The sequence below is a fragment of the Panthera onca genome, chromosome D1 (assembly GCF_046562875.1).
Source record: "Panthera onca isolate mPanOnc1 chromosome D1, mPanOnc1 haplotype 2, whole genome shotgun sequence".
Taxonomy (NCBI): domain Eukaryota; kingdom Metazoa; phylum Chordata; class Mammalia; order Carnivora; family Felidae; genus Panthera; species Panthera onca.
Genome location: NC_138348.1, coordinates 59,007,124 through 59,025,284, shown reverse-complemented (window position 1 = coordinate 59,025,284; position 18,161 = coordinate 59,007,124). Strand labels below are relative to the sequence as shown.

At 36.9% G+C, this 18,161-nt stretch overlaps 1 protein-coding gene across 2 annotated transcripts in view; it reads right to left on the bottom strand.

Annotated features, from left to right (window-relative positions):
• UVRAG (UV radiation resistance associated) overlaps positions 1–18,161 on the bottom strand; it is a 296,618-nt gene that overhangs the window by 249,225 nt on the left and 29,232 nt on the right. For both annotated transcript variants that reach the window (XM_060605582.3, XM_078433088.2), the window contains exons 2-3: positions 14,858–14,975; positions 7,708–7,742 (exon numbers count right to left, since the gene is read on the bottom strand). In XM_060605582.3, the coding sequence (XP_060461565.1) occupies positions 7,708–7,742; positions 14,858–14,975 (153 nt within the window). The remainder of the gene's footprint in view (positions 1–7,707; positions 7,743–14,857; positions 14,976–18,161) is intronic.

The window sequence follows — 18,161 nt, the reverse complement described above, 5'->3', positions numbered from 1 at the left end:
GCTTATTTATTAAAGAAACACACTTGTACAAAAATTTCAAAACATTCACAAAATATCATTGTTCTTATCACTCAATAACAAATGTATCCTCATAAGAAACAATTGAAGGGGTGCCTGGGTGGCTCAGTCGGTTAAGCATCTGACCCTTGATTCCAGCTCAGGTCATGCTCTCATGGCTTGTGGGTTCGAGCCCTGCCTTGGGCTCTGAGCTTAGAGCTCAGAGCCTGGAACCTGCTTCGATTCTCTGTCTCCCTCTGCCTCTCTGCCTCTCCCCCACTCGTGCTCTGTCTCTCAAGTCTCTCTCTGTCTCTCAAAAATAAATGTCAAAAAAAATTAAAAAGAAACACAACTTAAATCGTTAAATTTCTCAAAAAATACACGGTAACTCTTGGGAACTGCATGTTGATTTTGTAAGTAGTAGTTCTTTCTCAGCCCATTCAGCTCTCTTTCCCTCTAATTCACCTCTACTCCCCCGTCACATCTCAACTTAGGACTTCCTTTCTGTCAGAAACCTTTCCTAGCCATCCTCTCTTAACTGAGATAAATAATACTCCTCCATGTTTTCAAAAAATCCTGTTGTTCCCTGGTACTATAATTGCATGTGTCAATTATCTTAGTCTCCCTCCAGCTCATGTAGTTGACCAGACAGAAGTTAGGAACCCCTGCAGATGATGCAGTTTAACACTGGATAACATAATTTGGCATAAATCAAGAGGATCCAGCTCTCTTCTCACGTACACGTACCCACAGAGATGAAGTGTTAATTCATCTGGTCACAATTCAACTCAAACATAAACTTGGTTTGACAATCACTCAGTAACTCATAAAAAATATTTATACTGTGAAGTCGTTTTTTTCCCCAAAGATTTGAAACAGCTCAGGCAGTCAACATTCCAACCAAAGTTTATGGTTCTGATAGTTATGTCACATGCTTTCCCTAAAAACAGAGGCTCTAGAACTTTGTTTATTCAATTATAAGGCCTATCACTGACCTCCACTAGACCTCTAGCGAATATTTAATCAGTAGAAGGAAGGAAGCTGAAGGAAATGTGATGTAAAGGGAGGGAGCACTATGTTGTAAAAGAATGGGGCCCTCTGGTTTTACCAGTCACTACCAGCCTAGGGACCTAGAGCAAGTTCCTCAGCCTGTCTGAACCTTAGTTTCCCTAACTACCAAAGCAGCACGTATCTTACCTTGTAGCACTGCTATCAGGGTAAAGAAAACGTACATCACGCATCCAACACGCTACTTGAATCACAGGTGGGTACTTAATAACTGATGCCTCTCATTTATTAAAGAAACACACAGATACAGGGAAATTTCAACCCACATGTAAACTAAGCACCACTCTTACTCCTACCATGAAACTCGTAATTTTGTGATCAAAGTTTAAAAACTCCCTTTTTGCAAAAGTATCTAATGACCAACTTTATAACTGTTAAAGATAGGTGCACGTGGGTTCATTATACAACTCATCTGTACTTTTGTAAACATATAAAATCAATGTTAGAGAATCTGGGTACCTCCATTCTTGTTGCTTCAATCATTTTAGTTATTAATTAACCAATGACCCTTCAATCTAGCCTTCTCCTAAACCAAAACAAAAAAAAAAAAAAAATCCAAGAGTTAACAAATGGTTTGGAGGGTGTGACATGCTAGCTGAACTAGAGACCTTTAAAGTTAAAGCATATACACTGACGACTAACTGTTCTACACTAAACGTATCTGAGAACAAACCATGACTCTTGACTTGTAACTTGGAGACACATCTCTACCATCTAGCCTGTCAAAGGTGGATTATTCATTACTCAATGCGATAGACATTTGTTGGACTTCTCTGGATGAAGCACTATGCTAGGGACAATAGAAAATAGATAAATGAAATAGTTGAGTGTCTTTGCCTACCAAATACTCCTAGTTTTGTGTGACGTGTAACTGCACCCTTGCCCAAATCTCTCTCCTGCTAACCAGACCTTAACCATCATCTCCTATCTCTCCAGGTCATTTCCTCTGTGGCCCTGATCCTCTGTTCCTTTGTCCCTGTTGTCATACTTGCTGAGCAAGACCTCAAACCACCCCTGCTCATCTCACCCCACATAGCCATACTAGCTTCTTAGCCAGTTCTTGAAAACCTCAGGTACACTCCTGCTTTTGTACCTTCCTGTTTCTTGGCCTGCAACAGTCCTTCCCCATATAGGTACATAGCCTGTTCCCTCACTTCTTTCAATTATCTATTCAAATGATTTCATCTATGTGACTACCAGAGAAAAAGAGCAACCCAGCCTGCCAGATACTCTCGGATTCTGCTTTATTTTACTCCATTATCTTTATTACCATCTAACATAGTCCAATTTATCATCAATTCTTTATTTTTGAAGCAGAGAGAGAGAGAGAGAGACTGAGAGAGCGGGGAAGGGGCAGAGAGAGAAGCAGAGAGAGAATTTTAAGCAGGCTCCATGCCCAGCATGGAGCCTGACACAGGGCTCAATCTCACTAACCGAGAGATCATGACCTGAGTCAAAGTCAAGAGTCAAATGCTTAAACCAGTGAGCCACCCAGGCACCCCCAGTTTATGATCAATTCTAACATGCACTCGCCTTCGCTTTGTAAGATGAACTTTAATTTTAGAAATGTTAAGATTGATAAGGTTCTATAACTTTTGACCACCAGGTGGCAGTCATCAAGAGTCACTGTCTCTACAAGCACAACCTCAAAAATAGTTGTTTTTAATATCGGCTCTTTTAAGTTAGGCACACTGTTGGCACTACCCATGCTGAGTTTGGCATTTAAAATATCTCTCCTGGTGTAAACTGAAACAAACAAAAAACCCTGTACATAATATCTATCAAAATTTTAAATTCAAAAGATTGAAAGAGCAGCAAGTGATCGCAACAATGTGGAATAACCCAGAACTCTCATAGACTGTTGGCCAGACTGCAAATGAAACAATAATCTGGGAAAGCTGTCTGGCATTATATACTCAAGGGGGTCACATGCATACTCCCTGCAGGCTCACTCCTAGATATGTATCTCAACAGAAACGTCCACACATGTTCAACCAACAGATACACAGGAGAATATTCACACCAGCACTATTCATATTCGCTCAAGACTAGAAACTAACCAAATGCTTATCAACAGAAAAATGGATAAATTCTGGGACATTCACACAATGCAATATTATAAACAAACTACAAATATACCTACAATATGAATGACTTACAATATACAGTTGAGACTCTTATAAAGTGGAAGTCAGACACAAAAGAGTGCATACTGTATGATTTCATTTCTATAAAGCTTAAAAGTAAGTAAAATTAATTTATGATGTTAAGTCAGGACAGCAGCAGTAACTGAAGAAGGCATGAGAGGGCTTCTGGGGCACTAAAAATATCCTATTTCTTGACCTGCGTGGTGGTTACACGAATTTCAGAAAATTCATCCAGGTGTATACTTAAGATATGTAAACTCTTCTTTATGTATGTTAAGTTTCAATAAAAAGTATTGTTTTTATGTAGACAAGAAGGCATAGACACAGAGCAACAAATCATGAATTTGGTATTAGAGAAGCAAGTATTTGTCGATGAAGAAAAAACCCTCATCCATCCTTTTCTACAAGATGTAATGAAATTCCCACAGATTAAGGAAGCATATTTATATTTTATTACTGAGATACCTACAAAAGATTCCCATCACAGGTCAAACAGTACACCTAAACAAAGGAAAGACTGCTAAATAAATACCTTGGAAAGGTAAAAGAAATTTCAAAGTAACAAGAAGCTAGGAAGATTGAATCAAAACTCATCCAGGACTATTACAAAAGCCCTGTGTTTCAGTTTAATTACAAGTGTTTATTTTTCTTGGTGAACAAGAAAAAATGGTAAATCTTACAACTGACAACTTGGATTAGACTATTTTCTCTTTTCTTACTTGTTTGCCAAATACAAACCAAACACAAGACAATGACTACAGAGGTTATAAAAATGTCCCTGCCTTTATAAGGTTTATCATATATATTAAAGAAGCTAAAACAACCATATGAACAGCTCTTACAGCTTTAGAATGATACTGGGGGGGGGGGGGGGGAGCACCTGAGTGGTTCAGTCAGTCAAGCATCTGACTTCGGCTCAGGTCATGATCTCACGGTTCATGAGTTTGAGCCCTGCCTTGGGCTCCGTGCTGACAGCTCAGAGCCTGGAGCCTGCTTCGGATTCTGTGTCTCCCTCTCTCTCTGCCCCTCCCCTGCCCATGCTCGCTCGCTCGCTCTCTCTTTCTTTCAAAAATAAATAAACATTAAAAAAAAAGGTTTTTTTAAGAATGGTACTAGTAGTAGAAGTATAAAGTTTTGTTTTCTCAGAGCACACAAAAAGGGAAATCTCTTCCTGCTAATGTTACAAATTATAAGAAAGCTTTTCAAAGCATCTAGACTGTGCTGTCCAATACACTATCCATTGGCCACTTGTGGCTATTTAAATTAAAATTAAATAAAATTTAAAATTTAGTTCCCCAGTATTACTTAACCGCATTTCAAGTGCTCAGCAGCCACATGTGGCCAGTGACACATGTACTGGGCAGTGCACAGAACACTGTATTCCAGAGTCAGAAAGATGCACAGATAGGTACCTAAGGACAGCTTAATCTAATATTTGGGCAAAAACACTTTTCAACCCTGTGGCCATTTTTCCATATTTCCTTTGACATCACAATGGCAAAACCGGCCACTCTGGTCTGGAGACCAAACTAAAACTATAAACCTAGGGAAAAGAGCTGAAGCCTTAAAGTTACAGGAGTAAAAACCAATATTCACAAGCTCACCAGAACTCAACTTAGTTCACTCACCAGAGTGAAAATTTACCCAAAGCTTCAGCTAGAAATAAATGAAGCATTGCCTTGCCTAATCTTTAACAGCTAATGGAAGACTGGGGGTTCAGGATATAACTTCGAAGTCAGTCAATAAACGTACTATTAGAGGAGTCTATTCATTAAGAAACGTTTGCTGAGCACCTTCTATGTGCCACACATAACTGGTAACCAGGAGGAATAAGAGCATTAAGTCACTAACTCTATTCAGCAAATATTACAATAGCTTAAGAATCACAAACTTCTGGGGCCCCTGGGTGGTTCAGTTGGTTAAGTGTCTGACTTTGGCTCAGGTCATGATCTCACAGTTCGTGAGTTCAAGCCCCGCATCGGGCTCTGTGCTGACAGCTCAGAGCCTGGAGCCTGCTTTGGATTCTGTGTCTCCCCCTCTCTCTCTCTACACTGCCCCCGCTCGCACTCTGTCTCTGTCTTTCAAAAACAAGTAAAATGTTAAAAAAAAATTTTTTTTAAATCACAAACTCCTAAGCAGGGAAAAAACCAACAAATTCTGCTTATCTGTGGTTCTTCAGAAACGCAAGGAGAGAAGTGACAATGTGCCATTTCCAGCATATTCTCTGAGAGTTGTTGATTCCTATAGTACCCAATGCCCATTAATCTGAACTAGTCACAATGATTTAGCAAAAAGCAAAGAAGGAAGAGTCCTTTCCAAAAAAAAAAGAAATGAATTGCAGTTTATCAAACCTATATTAAGCTATTAAAGAAAGAACAACCCTTGCCAGAAATACCATAATCTCAAAGCATATCCTTAAAAGGAAACATCAACAAATCAACATTTATCAAACAACTCCCAAGAAGTACACTGGGAGCTAGAGGGACATAAAGATAGTCAAGCAGTCTCTTGACCTTCCAAAGCTTTCATCTGCTTTGGGAGATGAAACATTCATGAACAATTACAATGTAAGCAAATGCTGTAAGTGGTATACCCGTGAAACAACTGCAGTACAAACCGTAAGTTGAAAGGACTTTGGAAGTCTTTTGTCCAAACCTCTCCCTTGTCTGAAATCCATTCTACAATATTTTTATAAAACATGTATTCAATCTAAGTACACCAGGGATGAAGATATCACAGCCTCACGGGCAATTCAGAAGCAATGGAAGCTAGGAGCCAAAAAGAGGCGAAGAGTTTACATTCAAAGAGATGATGTTTAGAAATAAGAACTTGAAAGTCAAATGACAGCAAGTAAATACAAAACCAATTATGAAGAACAATACACTAAAGGAGCACTATTAGCACAGGGTCCATTATGACACAAATCCAGAGAAAAAGCAATGGGACATTGTAAAATCATTCCCAACAAGAGTTTTGATTATCAAAGGGGGTGGGGGTAGAATAAATCAAGGTGAAATTCTATTCTATCTGCCCCTTAAACCACCCACTCTTCCCTAGCTCTCTCTGCTCTGTAGGACACTTTTATTTTCACCTGAGCCAAGAGAGGAAGAGAAACTGGTATTGACTCATTAGCTACTATACGTCAGGCATGAGTTCATATGTCATTGAATATATGTAGAATAAGAGCGATACTGGGGATTTGGAGCTCCTCCGAGGTGGGCTCTAGGAAACTGACCTAGAAGCCAAATTTATTATGCTATTTTAGAAACATTTAGAAGGCAGCTTAATAAAGAGGAAAGAGTAGAAGAGACCTAAAGACAGAGGTCTGTACTTGGGATCTGGTCCTGCATGTGACTGCAAAACTTGTTGGGCCTCTCTGGATGTCATTTTCTTAAGACCTACCCCATCCACCTTACCGAACGTTCTAAGAACCAAAATGGAATACATACGTAAAAGGATTCTGTAAACACAACACATCACTGATATCTATTTATTCATCTGACAAGTATTTGCTGAACATCTATAATATTCTAGACTCTGGGCAAGGTCCTTGCTCTCATGGTTGTGTTCTCTAGTAGGTGAGACATAGATAATCAACACAAACAAATGAGTGAATAAGAATTTCCAAGAGTGATAAATGCTCTAAAGAAAATAAAACAGGTGATGTAAAAAGAGTGACTAGGAGAAAGGGAACCACTTTCAATGGAAGAGTCATAGAAAGCCAACCAAAGTTCTATCACTGAGACCTCAAAGACTTCTTCACCGAAATAAAGAGCTGGGGACATAAGAAATAAGACAAGCTTAGCATGTATAAAGCACTGAACAAATGAGGTATGTCTGGAACACAGTAAGTAAGGAAAAGTATTAAGAGATAAGGAGGGAAAAGTGAACACGGGCCAAATCAGGTATGGTCTTGGACCATTAAAAGGATATGATAATTACCATAAAGCTCTTTTTTTTTTATCAACATGGCCCAAAAAACGGAGCCATTCATACAAATATCTCAAGTATACATTATCAAAAGTAGGACGCTTCCAACTTTCTAACTTAGCAATGACATCACTAAAAAACAAGTGGAAGGATCCTATACAATGGCCCTAACATGAAATTTGTAAGAACTATATCTAAACAAAGACATCATTTATTATGTTTGGTTAACACAAATAGTCAAAAAAAAAAAAAAAAAAAACCCTCTATAGTAAATAGAACTGACAGAATTATAGAATTTGAGTTAAAAAAAAAAAAATTTGAAGTTTTAACAGAGAAAATATCAGTTCCTTCAGCAAACATTCATCAAGCACCTACCATGTGCCAGGCATCTTCTAAGCACAAAAGATACAGCAAAATAAATCAATGAAAATTTAAGCAATAAGTAAGCGAAGATTTAACTGTAGAAGTATCATAATACCAGAACTGAATTTGAACTTCTGCCTCAGCATTTTCTGAAACAGGAGTTGTAGGCTTAGTCAGTGTACCTGTCAGAAATCAAACTTACCAAGGAATTCTTAATCACTTCACTTCTATAAAATTCTGGAAAAGAAGAAAAAAAACAATAAGTGATATGAAAGAAAATAAGCTCATTAACTCTTAATCCTGCAAATTTTTAACATTTGTTCCAGTAAAACATTTATAATATTTTCAAGGGATATAATTTCCCTATATTTTCTACAAAAATAATTTATTTTTCTGCAAAAAAATAATCATAAATTAAAAGATTTTAAAGGAAAAAACATTAATAAAGAAAAATCAAAGCTTGTTAAGATTTAATTTAGTAAATTTTACCCCAGATACAAATTTGAGCCCTTAAAATTTTAGACTTTCTTCTCTCCTACCTTATGGCCACTCTGCAAAAACTGATTCCATCTGCTCTGTTTTTCTCAAACATCTCTAATATGATCATCCATCATAGTACTGTGGAACGGACAATGATCTAGCAACCAGGTAACCTAACTTCTACTTCTACCTGTCATTAACATTCTGTCTCTTTAATCTCCTTGGGCCCATTTCTCATTAGACAACTTAGAGAATTAGACTAATAAGCAAAGGTCCTCTTGCAAGCTTTGAAATTTCATGATTTTACAAACCTTCATGCGTATTGTACATGTTAACAAAACCTGAAGGCACAATCAAGAGAGAAATGTCTCAGATATTCACACAAACATCGCCTCTTCTGACCCTGCTGAAGTCACCATTGTGATGCTCTGTCTCTCAAGAGCTTACAAGGATCCTGGTATCCTTGTGTTGCTATTAGAGAAATTTCCCAGGCGTGATGCACATACCACTGGTACTTGAGATGATTTTAGGTGATACACGGACACACTTACTTTTTTCTTACATATTTGAATTTATGTTTCATATATTCATCAACCCCCAATTGTAAGCTCTGAAAGGACAGGAGCAATTGTTTTGTACAACTGCTGTCTCCTCAGCACGTAAAACCATTCCTGGCACAGAGCAGACACTCAATAAATATTTCGTAATTAAATGAACAATTTTACTTAGACATAAGTTTAAAAATAAGGAACTTAAACATATAAAGTATGCAACATTATAGATGAAACTCAAATATAGTGAAACATGCCAAAGAAGTCCATGACTGAAGCTTAGGACTAGTCAGGCAATAAATGGATAGCAGGCCTATGCACACATAAAACTCCAACGGGCAAGCTCTGGTCAAAGCACTTCTTGATATACTGCTTATATTACTCTAGGTTTGTCTTTCTTAAAAAAAAATTAAAAATATAAGGATGATTATTTTATTCCGTGGAGAGATAGTCACAATGTATTAAGTAGGGGAAAAAGTTCCAAAATAAAATTTACAACAGTATCCAAATTTTTATAATTATGTTAATAATGTTTATCTTAGGTGATAGAATTAGGCTGCTAACTTTTTCTACTTGGCAGTTTCTATTTTTCTATTTTGAAAAATTATTTAAAATAAGAAAAGGAATAATTCTGGGGTGCCTGGGTGCTCAGTCAGTCAAGCGTCTGACTTTGGCTCCGGTCATGATCTCGCGGTTCATGAGTTCAAGCCCCATGTCGGGCTCCATGCTGACAGCTCAGAGCCTGAAACTTCAGATTCTGTTGTTTCCCTCTCTCTGTCCCTCCCCTGCTCGCTCTCTCTCTCTCTGAAAAATAAATGAACATTTAAAGAGAAAAAAAAGAAAAGGGATTATTCTAATTGTTTTTAAAAGGACCCCTCTACTGATGAACATTCAGGTTACTGGTAATTTTTAGATATTTCAAGTAAGTTATAAATAAACAATCATTTAGAGATATATATTCTAGACCCTTGAATCTATAAGATAAACAATTAGAAGTAAAATGCAAGATTAAAGGAAAAATAGTTTGTGTTTAATAGATATTACCATGTTGTTCTCTAAAAGTACTGTACCAATTTACAACCTTACTTGTGAAAATCCCAACATTAGACAACCCTAAGTATCATTCTTTTCATTTTTCCCATATGATTAATCAATTACTCCAACCATAAATTAACTATAAAAGTTTATGTGTGTAGGTGTGTGCGTGTGTGCGTGTGTGTGTGTGTGTGTGTGTGTGTGGGTGGGTGTGGGTGTATTCTACTTTATGTGTAGCATGTTTATTTTTAGGGGGAAAAACTAAAAGGGCTTAAAAATGTTTTTTTATTACAAAGTACTTTCATGTTATACTTATTTTTGTATTGTTCAAATTTATTGCAAGCATGTACTACTTTAAAATCAATGGGAAAAAAAGATATTCCTCTTTTCTTTAGAGAGAATTCCTCAATTTAATCTGCAAAGTGTCTAAATTAAACAGTTCCCAAAATAAATATCTTTAGCTCTAAGAGGAGTATCACTATTTCTTCCAAAACTTTGCTGATGAAATATATGTATAAAAGAAACTAAACAATAGGCTTTCTCCATTAGACCTTCAAAACAGGCTTGCTAATTTAAATGGAGAGAGGTCAACAAAAAAGCCACATACAAAATCATGGAGTACAGGGCAATGTCTAACATGGGCCTACACTGTTCACCATTCTGTTACACCTAAAATAGTTTCAATAAAATTAGCAGCATGATGCAAAACATAATAGTGAATGGAGGAGAATTCAGAGCCAAAACATAGTTCCAATCCCCAATCTACCTATCAGCTTTATCCTGGACAAGTCAATTAACCTTTTGGGCCACATGGTTCCTTCACCTTTCAAAGGACAATGACACATGGACGATAACAAGGTTACTGTGAGGCTCAAATGAAATAGCGAATCAAAAATACTTTATAAACTATAACTTTTATTAACACAGTTCTATTAATTTTTATTAACTCAATTCAAGCAAAACTATTCGACAAGTAAATTTTCAAGTCATCCAAGACCTATTTCTACATGAAAGGGACGATGAGATACAAATGCTTCTCTATCCATGCTAAGTAAGACCTAAAAAAACAAAAACAAAAACAAAAACAAAGCAATTAGAGAATGTAGAGCATGGTTTCAATGGCATGTTTTGGCTGTTATGCAGCATTCCATTCATTCAACAAATGCTTTTTTTTTTTTTTAATTTTTTTTTTCAACGTTTTTTATTTATTTTTGGGACAGAGAGAGACAGAGCATGAACGAGGGAGGGGCAGAGAGAGAGGGAGACACAGAACCGGAAACAGGCTCCAGGCTCCGAGCCATCAGCCCAGAGCCTGACGCGGGGCTCGAACTCACAGACTGCGAGATCGTGACCTGGCTGAAGTCGGACGCTTAACCGACTGCGCCACCCAGGCGCCCCACAAATGCTTTTTTTAGTACCTCAACCTCACTCATAAAGGAGGAATACAAACTTAAAGTTTACTATAAAATTATTTTTCACCTATCAGATCGGCAAAAATTCAAAAGTTTGATTGCACAGTCTATTGGTGAGCCTGTAAGGGAAAAGCCACTCATACACACCAAGTGGGAATGTAAACAAAGACAATTTTGCAATATCTACCAAAACTGTAAGTACGCATTCTTTGTACTTCCACTTCTTGGAAATTTACCCCATAGCTAAACTAGCACTCATACAAAATAATGCACTTATGAAGTTAGTCAAAGCAGTACTGTGCATATGACAAGAACCACCTAAATGCCCACCAACAGAGGCCAGTTAAATAAATTCTGGTACATCTATTCAATGCAAAAATATTCAGAAAAAAAAATTACGGAAGCTCTCTGTGAACCAATATGGAAAAACGTCAAAGACATTTTAGGTGAAAAATGGAAAGCACAGAAATATATGTAGTTTCGTACTATTTTTAGTTGTATTTGCATAAAGAATCTCAGAAAAGAGAAACAAGAAATGTAGAACAGTAGTTTTTAGGCTGGGGTAAGAAACTAGGGAATGGGACAGGTGAAAGAAAGAGTTTAAGCCTTTATATATATTTTGAACCATGACTGCATTAGCTATTCAAACAATTAAATGAAAAAAATATACGAGGGTTTACTATGTGCCAAGCCTTGTTCCAAGTGCAGTGAACAAAACTAACCTAAAATCTTCTGGATTATATAGAGTTAATCTTCTGATGTATTCAAAATAGCTGGCTGGCATTCCAGGAGAGGACAGGCACTCAACATTTTGTGGGTGAAAAAAGAACTATGTCTAAAGAACAAAATTGATTTTATAAAAATTCCAAGTTTAAGAGGGAATCACAATTAGAACCTAGCTCTTCATCCATTAACACAAGGCTTTGTTCTTTGGGGATGTGATGATTTGAACTACCTAAAAAGTAGGCAATCTCCCAAGAGCACTAAAAGATGCCAAAAGTCAAAAAATCTCACACATAACTTCTTAGGATCTGCTGTGAATTCAGCCAAAATAAAAGAATAACTTAGAAATCAGTATTTCAAATATTCTCCCCCCGTAAAAAAAAAAACAAAAAAACCTTTCTTTTAAAACTAAGAAATGATGCCACTAAACAGGTGGTACAAGTGGTTTTGTGAGAAGAACCAAATGGCCCTCTATCGTGGCATCCTACACTGAGGGCCACATAATGATCATGAAATGAATATCTGGGCTTGTCATCAGAGGTCCAATGAGGTAAGGTGGATTAACTAGGCTTCCTAAGGAAAGAGCTTCCCAGTTCCTCCTATGGTAGCTAAAAGTTATAAAGTCTGACTTGTGCACCCAAAAGAGGACCATAGATAGACTTCATTCAACTATGACATTTTGGAGTAGGCATTAACTCTCAGAATTATCAGTTCACTTATTTTAGGGATAAATTAAGCAAAGCTCACAAGAGGAACTAAATGTCCTAGCCAAGGGACTTGCCAATTAGTGACAGACTCCACCACTAACAGAGACCCCCCTGTGGTCTATACCAGCTATTCCCTAACTATGAGAATGAGCATTTCATTGAGGGAACTTTTAACTTCTAAACTCAAGGTGTAATCTGAGCTAGAAGGAAAAAAAAAAGTAATTTTGTTTCCATGGCATCTCTTAGACAACTTTTTTGCAAGATGGTCATCAACCAGACCCATGACTACTCTCTTCTTAGAAACTACTACAATTGTTAAAAAAAAAAAAAAAGGGGGGGGGTGGGGTGCCTGGGTGGCTCAGTCGGTTAAGCATCCAACTTCAGCTCAGGTCATGATCTCGCAGTTTGTGGGTTCGAGCCCCGCATCGGTCTCTGTGCTGACAGCTCAGAGCCTGGAGACTGCTTCGGATTCTGTGTCTCTCCATCTCTCGGCCCCTCCCCTGCTAATGCTCTGTGTCTCTCTGTCTCTCAATAATAAACGTTTAAAAAAAAAAAAAAAAACTACTACAATTGTTAACATTACAAATCACCAAATACCTAAAATGTGCTAAGTACTATGTGAATTACTCTTATCAAAGAGAACACTGGACCAAGAACATATAAATTTTATGAAGATAATCAAGGACTAATTATATAGAAACATATCAAAAATTTTAAACGCTCTGACATTGTCATATATTGCTAATGATAAAACCAGTTAGTGAGCAGGAGACCAAATGTATTAAGGTCTGAAAAAATGCTTATACCCCTAGGACAAATAATAACCAAACTGTTCCCTCTTCCTTCTGGACACATAGGAAGACAACATATCCCAGTCCTTTCTTCATCTAAAAAGGACTACACTACTGATTTATGGCCAATGGAATATGATGGAATTTATGGGGAACATTTCTGTTATAAAAATCTCCCTCAAATGATCCTCCTCTCTTGCCATGCCCCAAGTCATGTATTGATGATAGCAGCATTCCAAAATATTAGAAGCCTGGATACCTGAGTCACCACTTAGAGGACAACTACCAATACCATGCCTGATAAAGAACACCTGCATTGGACTTAGTGTAAGAAATGTATTATGTTATGCCACTGAGATTTGTGGTATTTGTTATAGTAGCTAGCATTAATCATTCAGATTAATATAACTGTTTTTTAGAAATGCAATATTTACAATGAAAAGTAAGAATGAAATAAAATTATATGACAATGGCAGAATTTAGAGTCTTTTTTCTCACCCTTAAAAATTGTTTTAATGCTATTTACATTGTGGTGGTTTACGTTACACAATGCTATTTTCTCACCCTTAAAAATTATTTTAACGCTATTTGCGTTGTGCTACCCTCTGTAATTCCTGACTGAATCTCCTAATGAGCATATACTGGTATTGAAATTAAAAAACAAAAAATAAAAAAAGGTGTTAAATGACTACGGTTTTAATAATGGTTTTTAAAAGTAATTAAAACCAAAAAGATAAGACATTGTTTGAATTTTTCATCTTTCTTTGCCAGAGGACAAAATTCAAATAAGCCTTTAGTACCTCTAATTAAAATAACGCTACTTTTTGTTAATATAAATAGACCTTCAATCACATCTTACCAAGTGTTATCACCTTATCTGTTGTTCCTCACAAATATCTGTCTTGCCAATTTCACAAGGCATCATCTCCACTTTACAAATGGGAAAAGTGCGGTTCAAAAAGACATGATCTTTGTCCAATGTCACACAGCTAGTAAATGGCTGAGCTAGACCTACTATGCATGTATTTGCAATCCTAATCCAATATTCCTGTCATGCACCGTGCTTGTTCTCTTCTACCATGCAACATAGGTCAATGGATTATATCCAAGTACCTTTCATCCAATACGTATTCAAAAGGTGCTTGTGATTTTGAATCAAATATTTGGTCTACTCTCAGAATTGTCACTTATGGAGCAGTCCACAGTACAATAGGTACAAATGAATTCAAGGAAACCATGGCATTCTTCTAAAAATGACGCCATATATACACAAGGAATTACCGATATGAGAAGACATAAACTGGTCCTAATTTTACCATAATATTTCAACAATTATATTTTAAAGAAAACAAAATCAGTACTGTATGCTAGACTCATATAGTATATTTTAATGATACCAACTAGAATAAAAACATTAATAGCTAACATGCATAAATAAATGATAAATTTATCAATTTAAGAACTACCCAAAAGCCCTGTTTCTTTTATATATGATATATGTAACTACTGCTCATTAAATATTTTCAGACAGTATGACAATTTTGCTTCCCAATAAGCAATAACAGCAAAGCGAGGGCACTGTCACTCACTTGTATTACAAAAGAATAAAAATGAGATGTAACAATCTGTGGGCAAGTCCACAGATTCTCTTACCTTTGTATATCTTTTCGGTATTACACAAGTGAAGTGTGAAGTAGGTGTCAAGGAGCTGATGGCCGTTTCTATTAACAATATTCCGGGCAGCAATGTTCCGAAGGTGTCTAAGACGCCGCTAAAAATTCAACAACAAAAAAGAGGGACATGTTCAGTTTTTTCCTCATAAAACTTTCTGAAAGTTACAATCCAAAAATGAAATACAGTTAAGCTATCCCATTTATTTGTTAACCCAGCAACCTTAACCCAGTCTCTTATTTATGATTTAGTATCCACTCTGTCAAATAGGAATTATACCTGCCCCATCTCCTTTATGGGGTTGTTGTGAGCATGAAATGACAACAGATATAAGATATTTTCAAAAAGCATAAATGTTATATAAGTGCTACTCACCTGTAAAGAGCATTAGTATTTCCTGGAACATAAACCAAGTAGTAATTTGTTTTCTTCCCTTCGGAAGGATACCGGAGACATGCAAGTCTGTCTCATACCAACAGACAAGCAGTTTTTACATACATATACCCCAGCTGCTTGTTCAGTCTAGATGCCAGATCAGCTGTACGACCAGGAAAAGATGCTTAGCCAAAACACAACTCACTGGTCACTCCAGCCAGCCAATAACCCAACTGTTGTGAGCTGAAATTAAATCCTCACCTGACCAACAGCCACCCAATCTCTTTCCTGATCAGGCCTCCTTCCCAACAACTTCTCCAACTAAGATGCACAAATCATTTGGAGCCCCAAGTGTTGAAAAGGCAAATGCTCCATAAGCAACGGTAGAAATCAACAAAACTGGAAGTTAACAGACAGCCAAGTAATAGCATACCAAAAAGAGAAGATGTTGGCAATGCCCAAGTCTGTGCCCATCAGATTCATTCCCAAAGGCTAGTTCCCTCTCAGATAATTATTTTCAGACTTAAAAACAGAAATCAAGTGCTCAGTTTTATTTTTTAACTTTTTTTTTAATATTTATTTATTATTGAGAGACAGAGAGACACAGAGCATGAGCAAAGGAGGGGCAGAGAAAGGGGGAGACACAGAATCTGAAGCAGGCACCAGGCTCTGAGCTGTCAGCAGAGAGCCCGATGCAGGGCTCAAACTCACAAACCGTGAGATCATGACCTGAGCTGTCAGACACTTAACCGACTGAGCTACCCAGGTGCCCCAAGTGCTCAGTTTTAAAAAATGCTTACAGCTCTCCCTTCAGGCTGAAAGCCCAATCTACTAAGGTAAGACCATCTTCAATTACATGTGCAGCCAGCCAGAAAAGTGCAGTTCTTTCTTTCCATGCACATACCAACCTAATCTTTTCTCCCAATCTAGCGATTAAGATTCTTTAATAGGGAAGGTTATTGTCTAATAAATTGGTTTAATCCTCTAAGTATGAAAAGCCCCAAATATATTTATGAAAAGTTCCTAGGGCTTACTCTAAAAGACTCATTTTTCTACAATCTGCCAGTGGTTTCCATTTCATACCCTGGATTACAGCAACTATCTCCTCCTATATATTTTTTATTAGCCCTCTCACTCAAGATTTTAAATTAACAGGAACCACTAGTTACCTATATACAATAACCACATCTATTTTGCTGTAAGATTGCAATCTTGATCTTCTGTTCGAAGACCTGAAAATATTACCCAAAGTCTCTCTAGAATGAAGTACAAACTTTCCATATTGCTTTCAAAGCCCTATACAATCTGACCTCTCCACATCCTATCCTTATTTTAGACTAGATCTTCCACATAGCCAACCCCTCAGTCACACATGAATGCTTAAGATCCCATGAAAAAGATAATGCACGTTCCTAGCTCCAGGCTTTTGTTAATTCTAGCCCCGTCGATCTAAAATCCATTTTCTTAAAGGAGATCCCATTTCTACTTCAAAGTTTAGGAGAAAAGATTCCTCCTTCCTGAGTCTCTAACTGAAATTAGTTGCTCCTTTATTTGAATAAATAAGAACTTGGCTTCTTCTCTCCTAGAGCACTTATATCATTCAATCTAGTCTTAAAAGTCATTGGTTAGTTATCTTCCCTATTAATCTAGGAGGAAAAGACTTGATGACAGAGACAATTACCATCACTACACTATCAGCACTTATTGAATGCTTACCATGTGCCATGCACTGTGCTAAACACTTCATACATATGATCTTATTTAACCCTCATAACAACCCCATGAGGTTAGGTTTCACTCATTATTGTGATTCATCTCTTTATCCCAACATTCCTACAAAACCAAATATAAAACAGTAAATAATAAATGAGCAGGATATCTCAAAAGAAGGAGGGAAAGAAGGCAGAGGAAAGCAAAGGGGTTATACCTATATACATAGGTATATACCATACACTATCTCCTATATATGTGTGTATATACATATACATACATACATGTATACACACACACACACACACATATGTGTGTGTGTGTATGTATTTATAATTATAACTGATACAACTTGGTCTTTACACTCCCCTATTGCTATAGGGGACAGAGCAAGCAATGATCTATCCTTCAACTCAAGAGAATAATTGTATGACAAAATAATAATAACGGAACAGACTGCTTTACAAAGCAATGTGCAAGGCTTGGACAGAGACTGAATCTACAGTGGATACATAGATATTGGTGAAGAGATCTTTCCACTATCTAGGAAGTTGGCAAAACCAGCTTCAAGACGCCTTCTGACTCCAAGCTCTAGATTCTAAAATCAGTAATGGAGTCTACAAACATTCACCCAAGGTATCAGTATTGTTTCCAAGCTTCCCTCCACTCACACAGATAAAACAGAACTGACTACATCGCAGCATTTTATAAGAAGATTTACAACAACAACAACAACAACAAAAACTCTTCCACAAATTAACCAACTATAAAGCACTGACTTTGGGTTGTACAACTTTTTACCTTTTCCCTTATTTTATTTATTTCAAAAGCAGTAGGTAAGTATTCTTATTACACCATGATTAAACTACAAGATGCTCCCAGTAGCTAGAACAGACAAAGGAAATTAACCATTTATGAGTAAAATATTGATGTCATCTTGGTGAAAAGGCAGTAAATGTACACATGAACCCTCTTATGCCCTTTGTCTTGGCTTCCTCTTTAATGACATTCATTCCAATTTTATCATAAAGCTGCTTATTATTCCCCTAATGTTAACATTAGGGGAAACTGAATGAAGGCAATTCTCTGTATTATTTTTGCAACTTTTCTATAAATTTAAAATTAGTCCAAAATAAAGTGTTGTTTTTTTTTTTAAGCTATTGCCTTTTTCAGAGTTAGGAGGTGGGTAAGTAGGACAAAA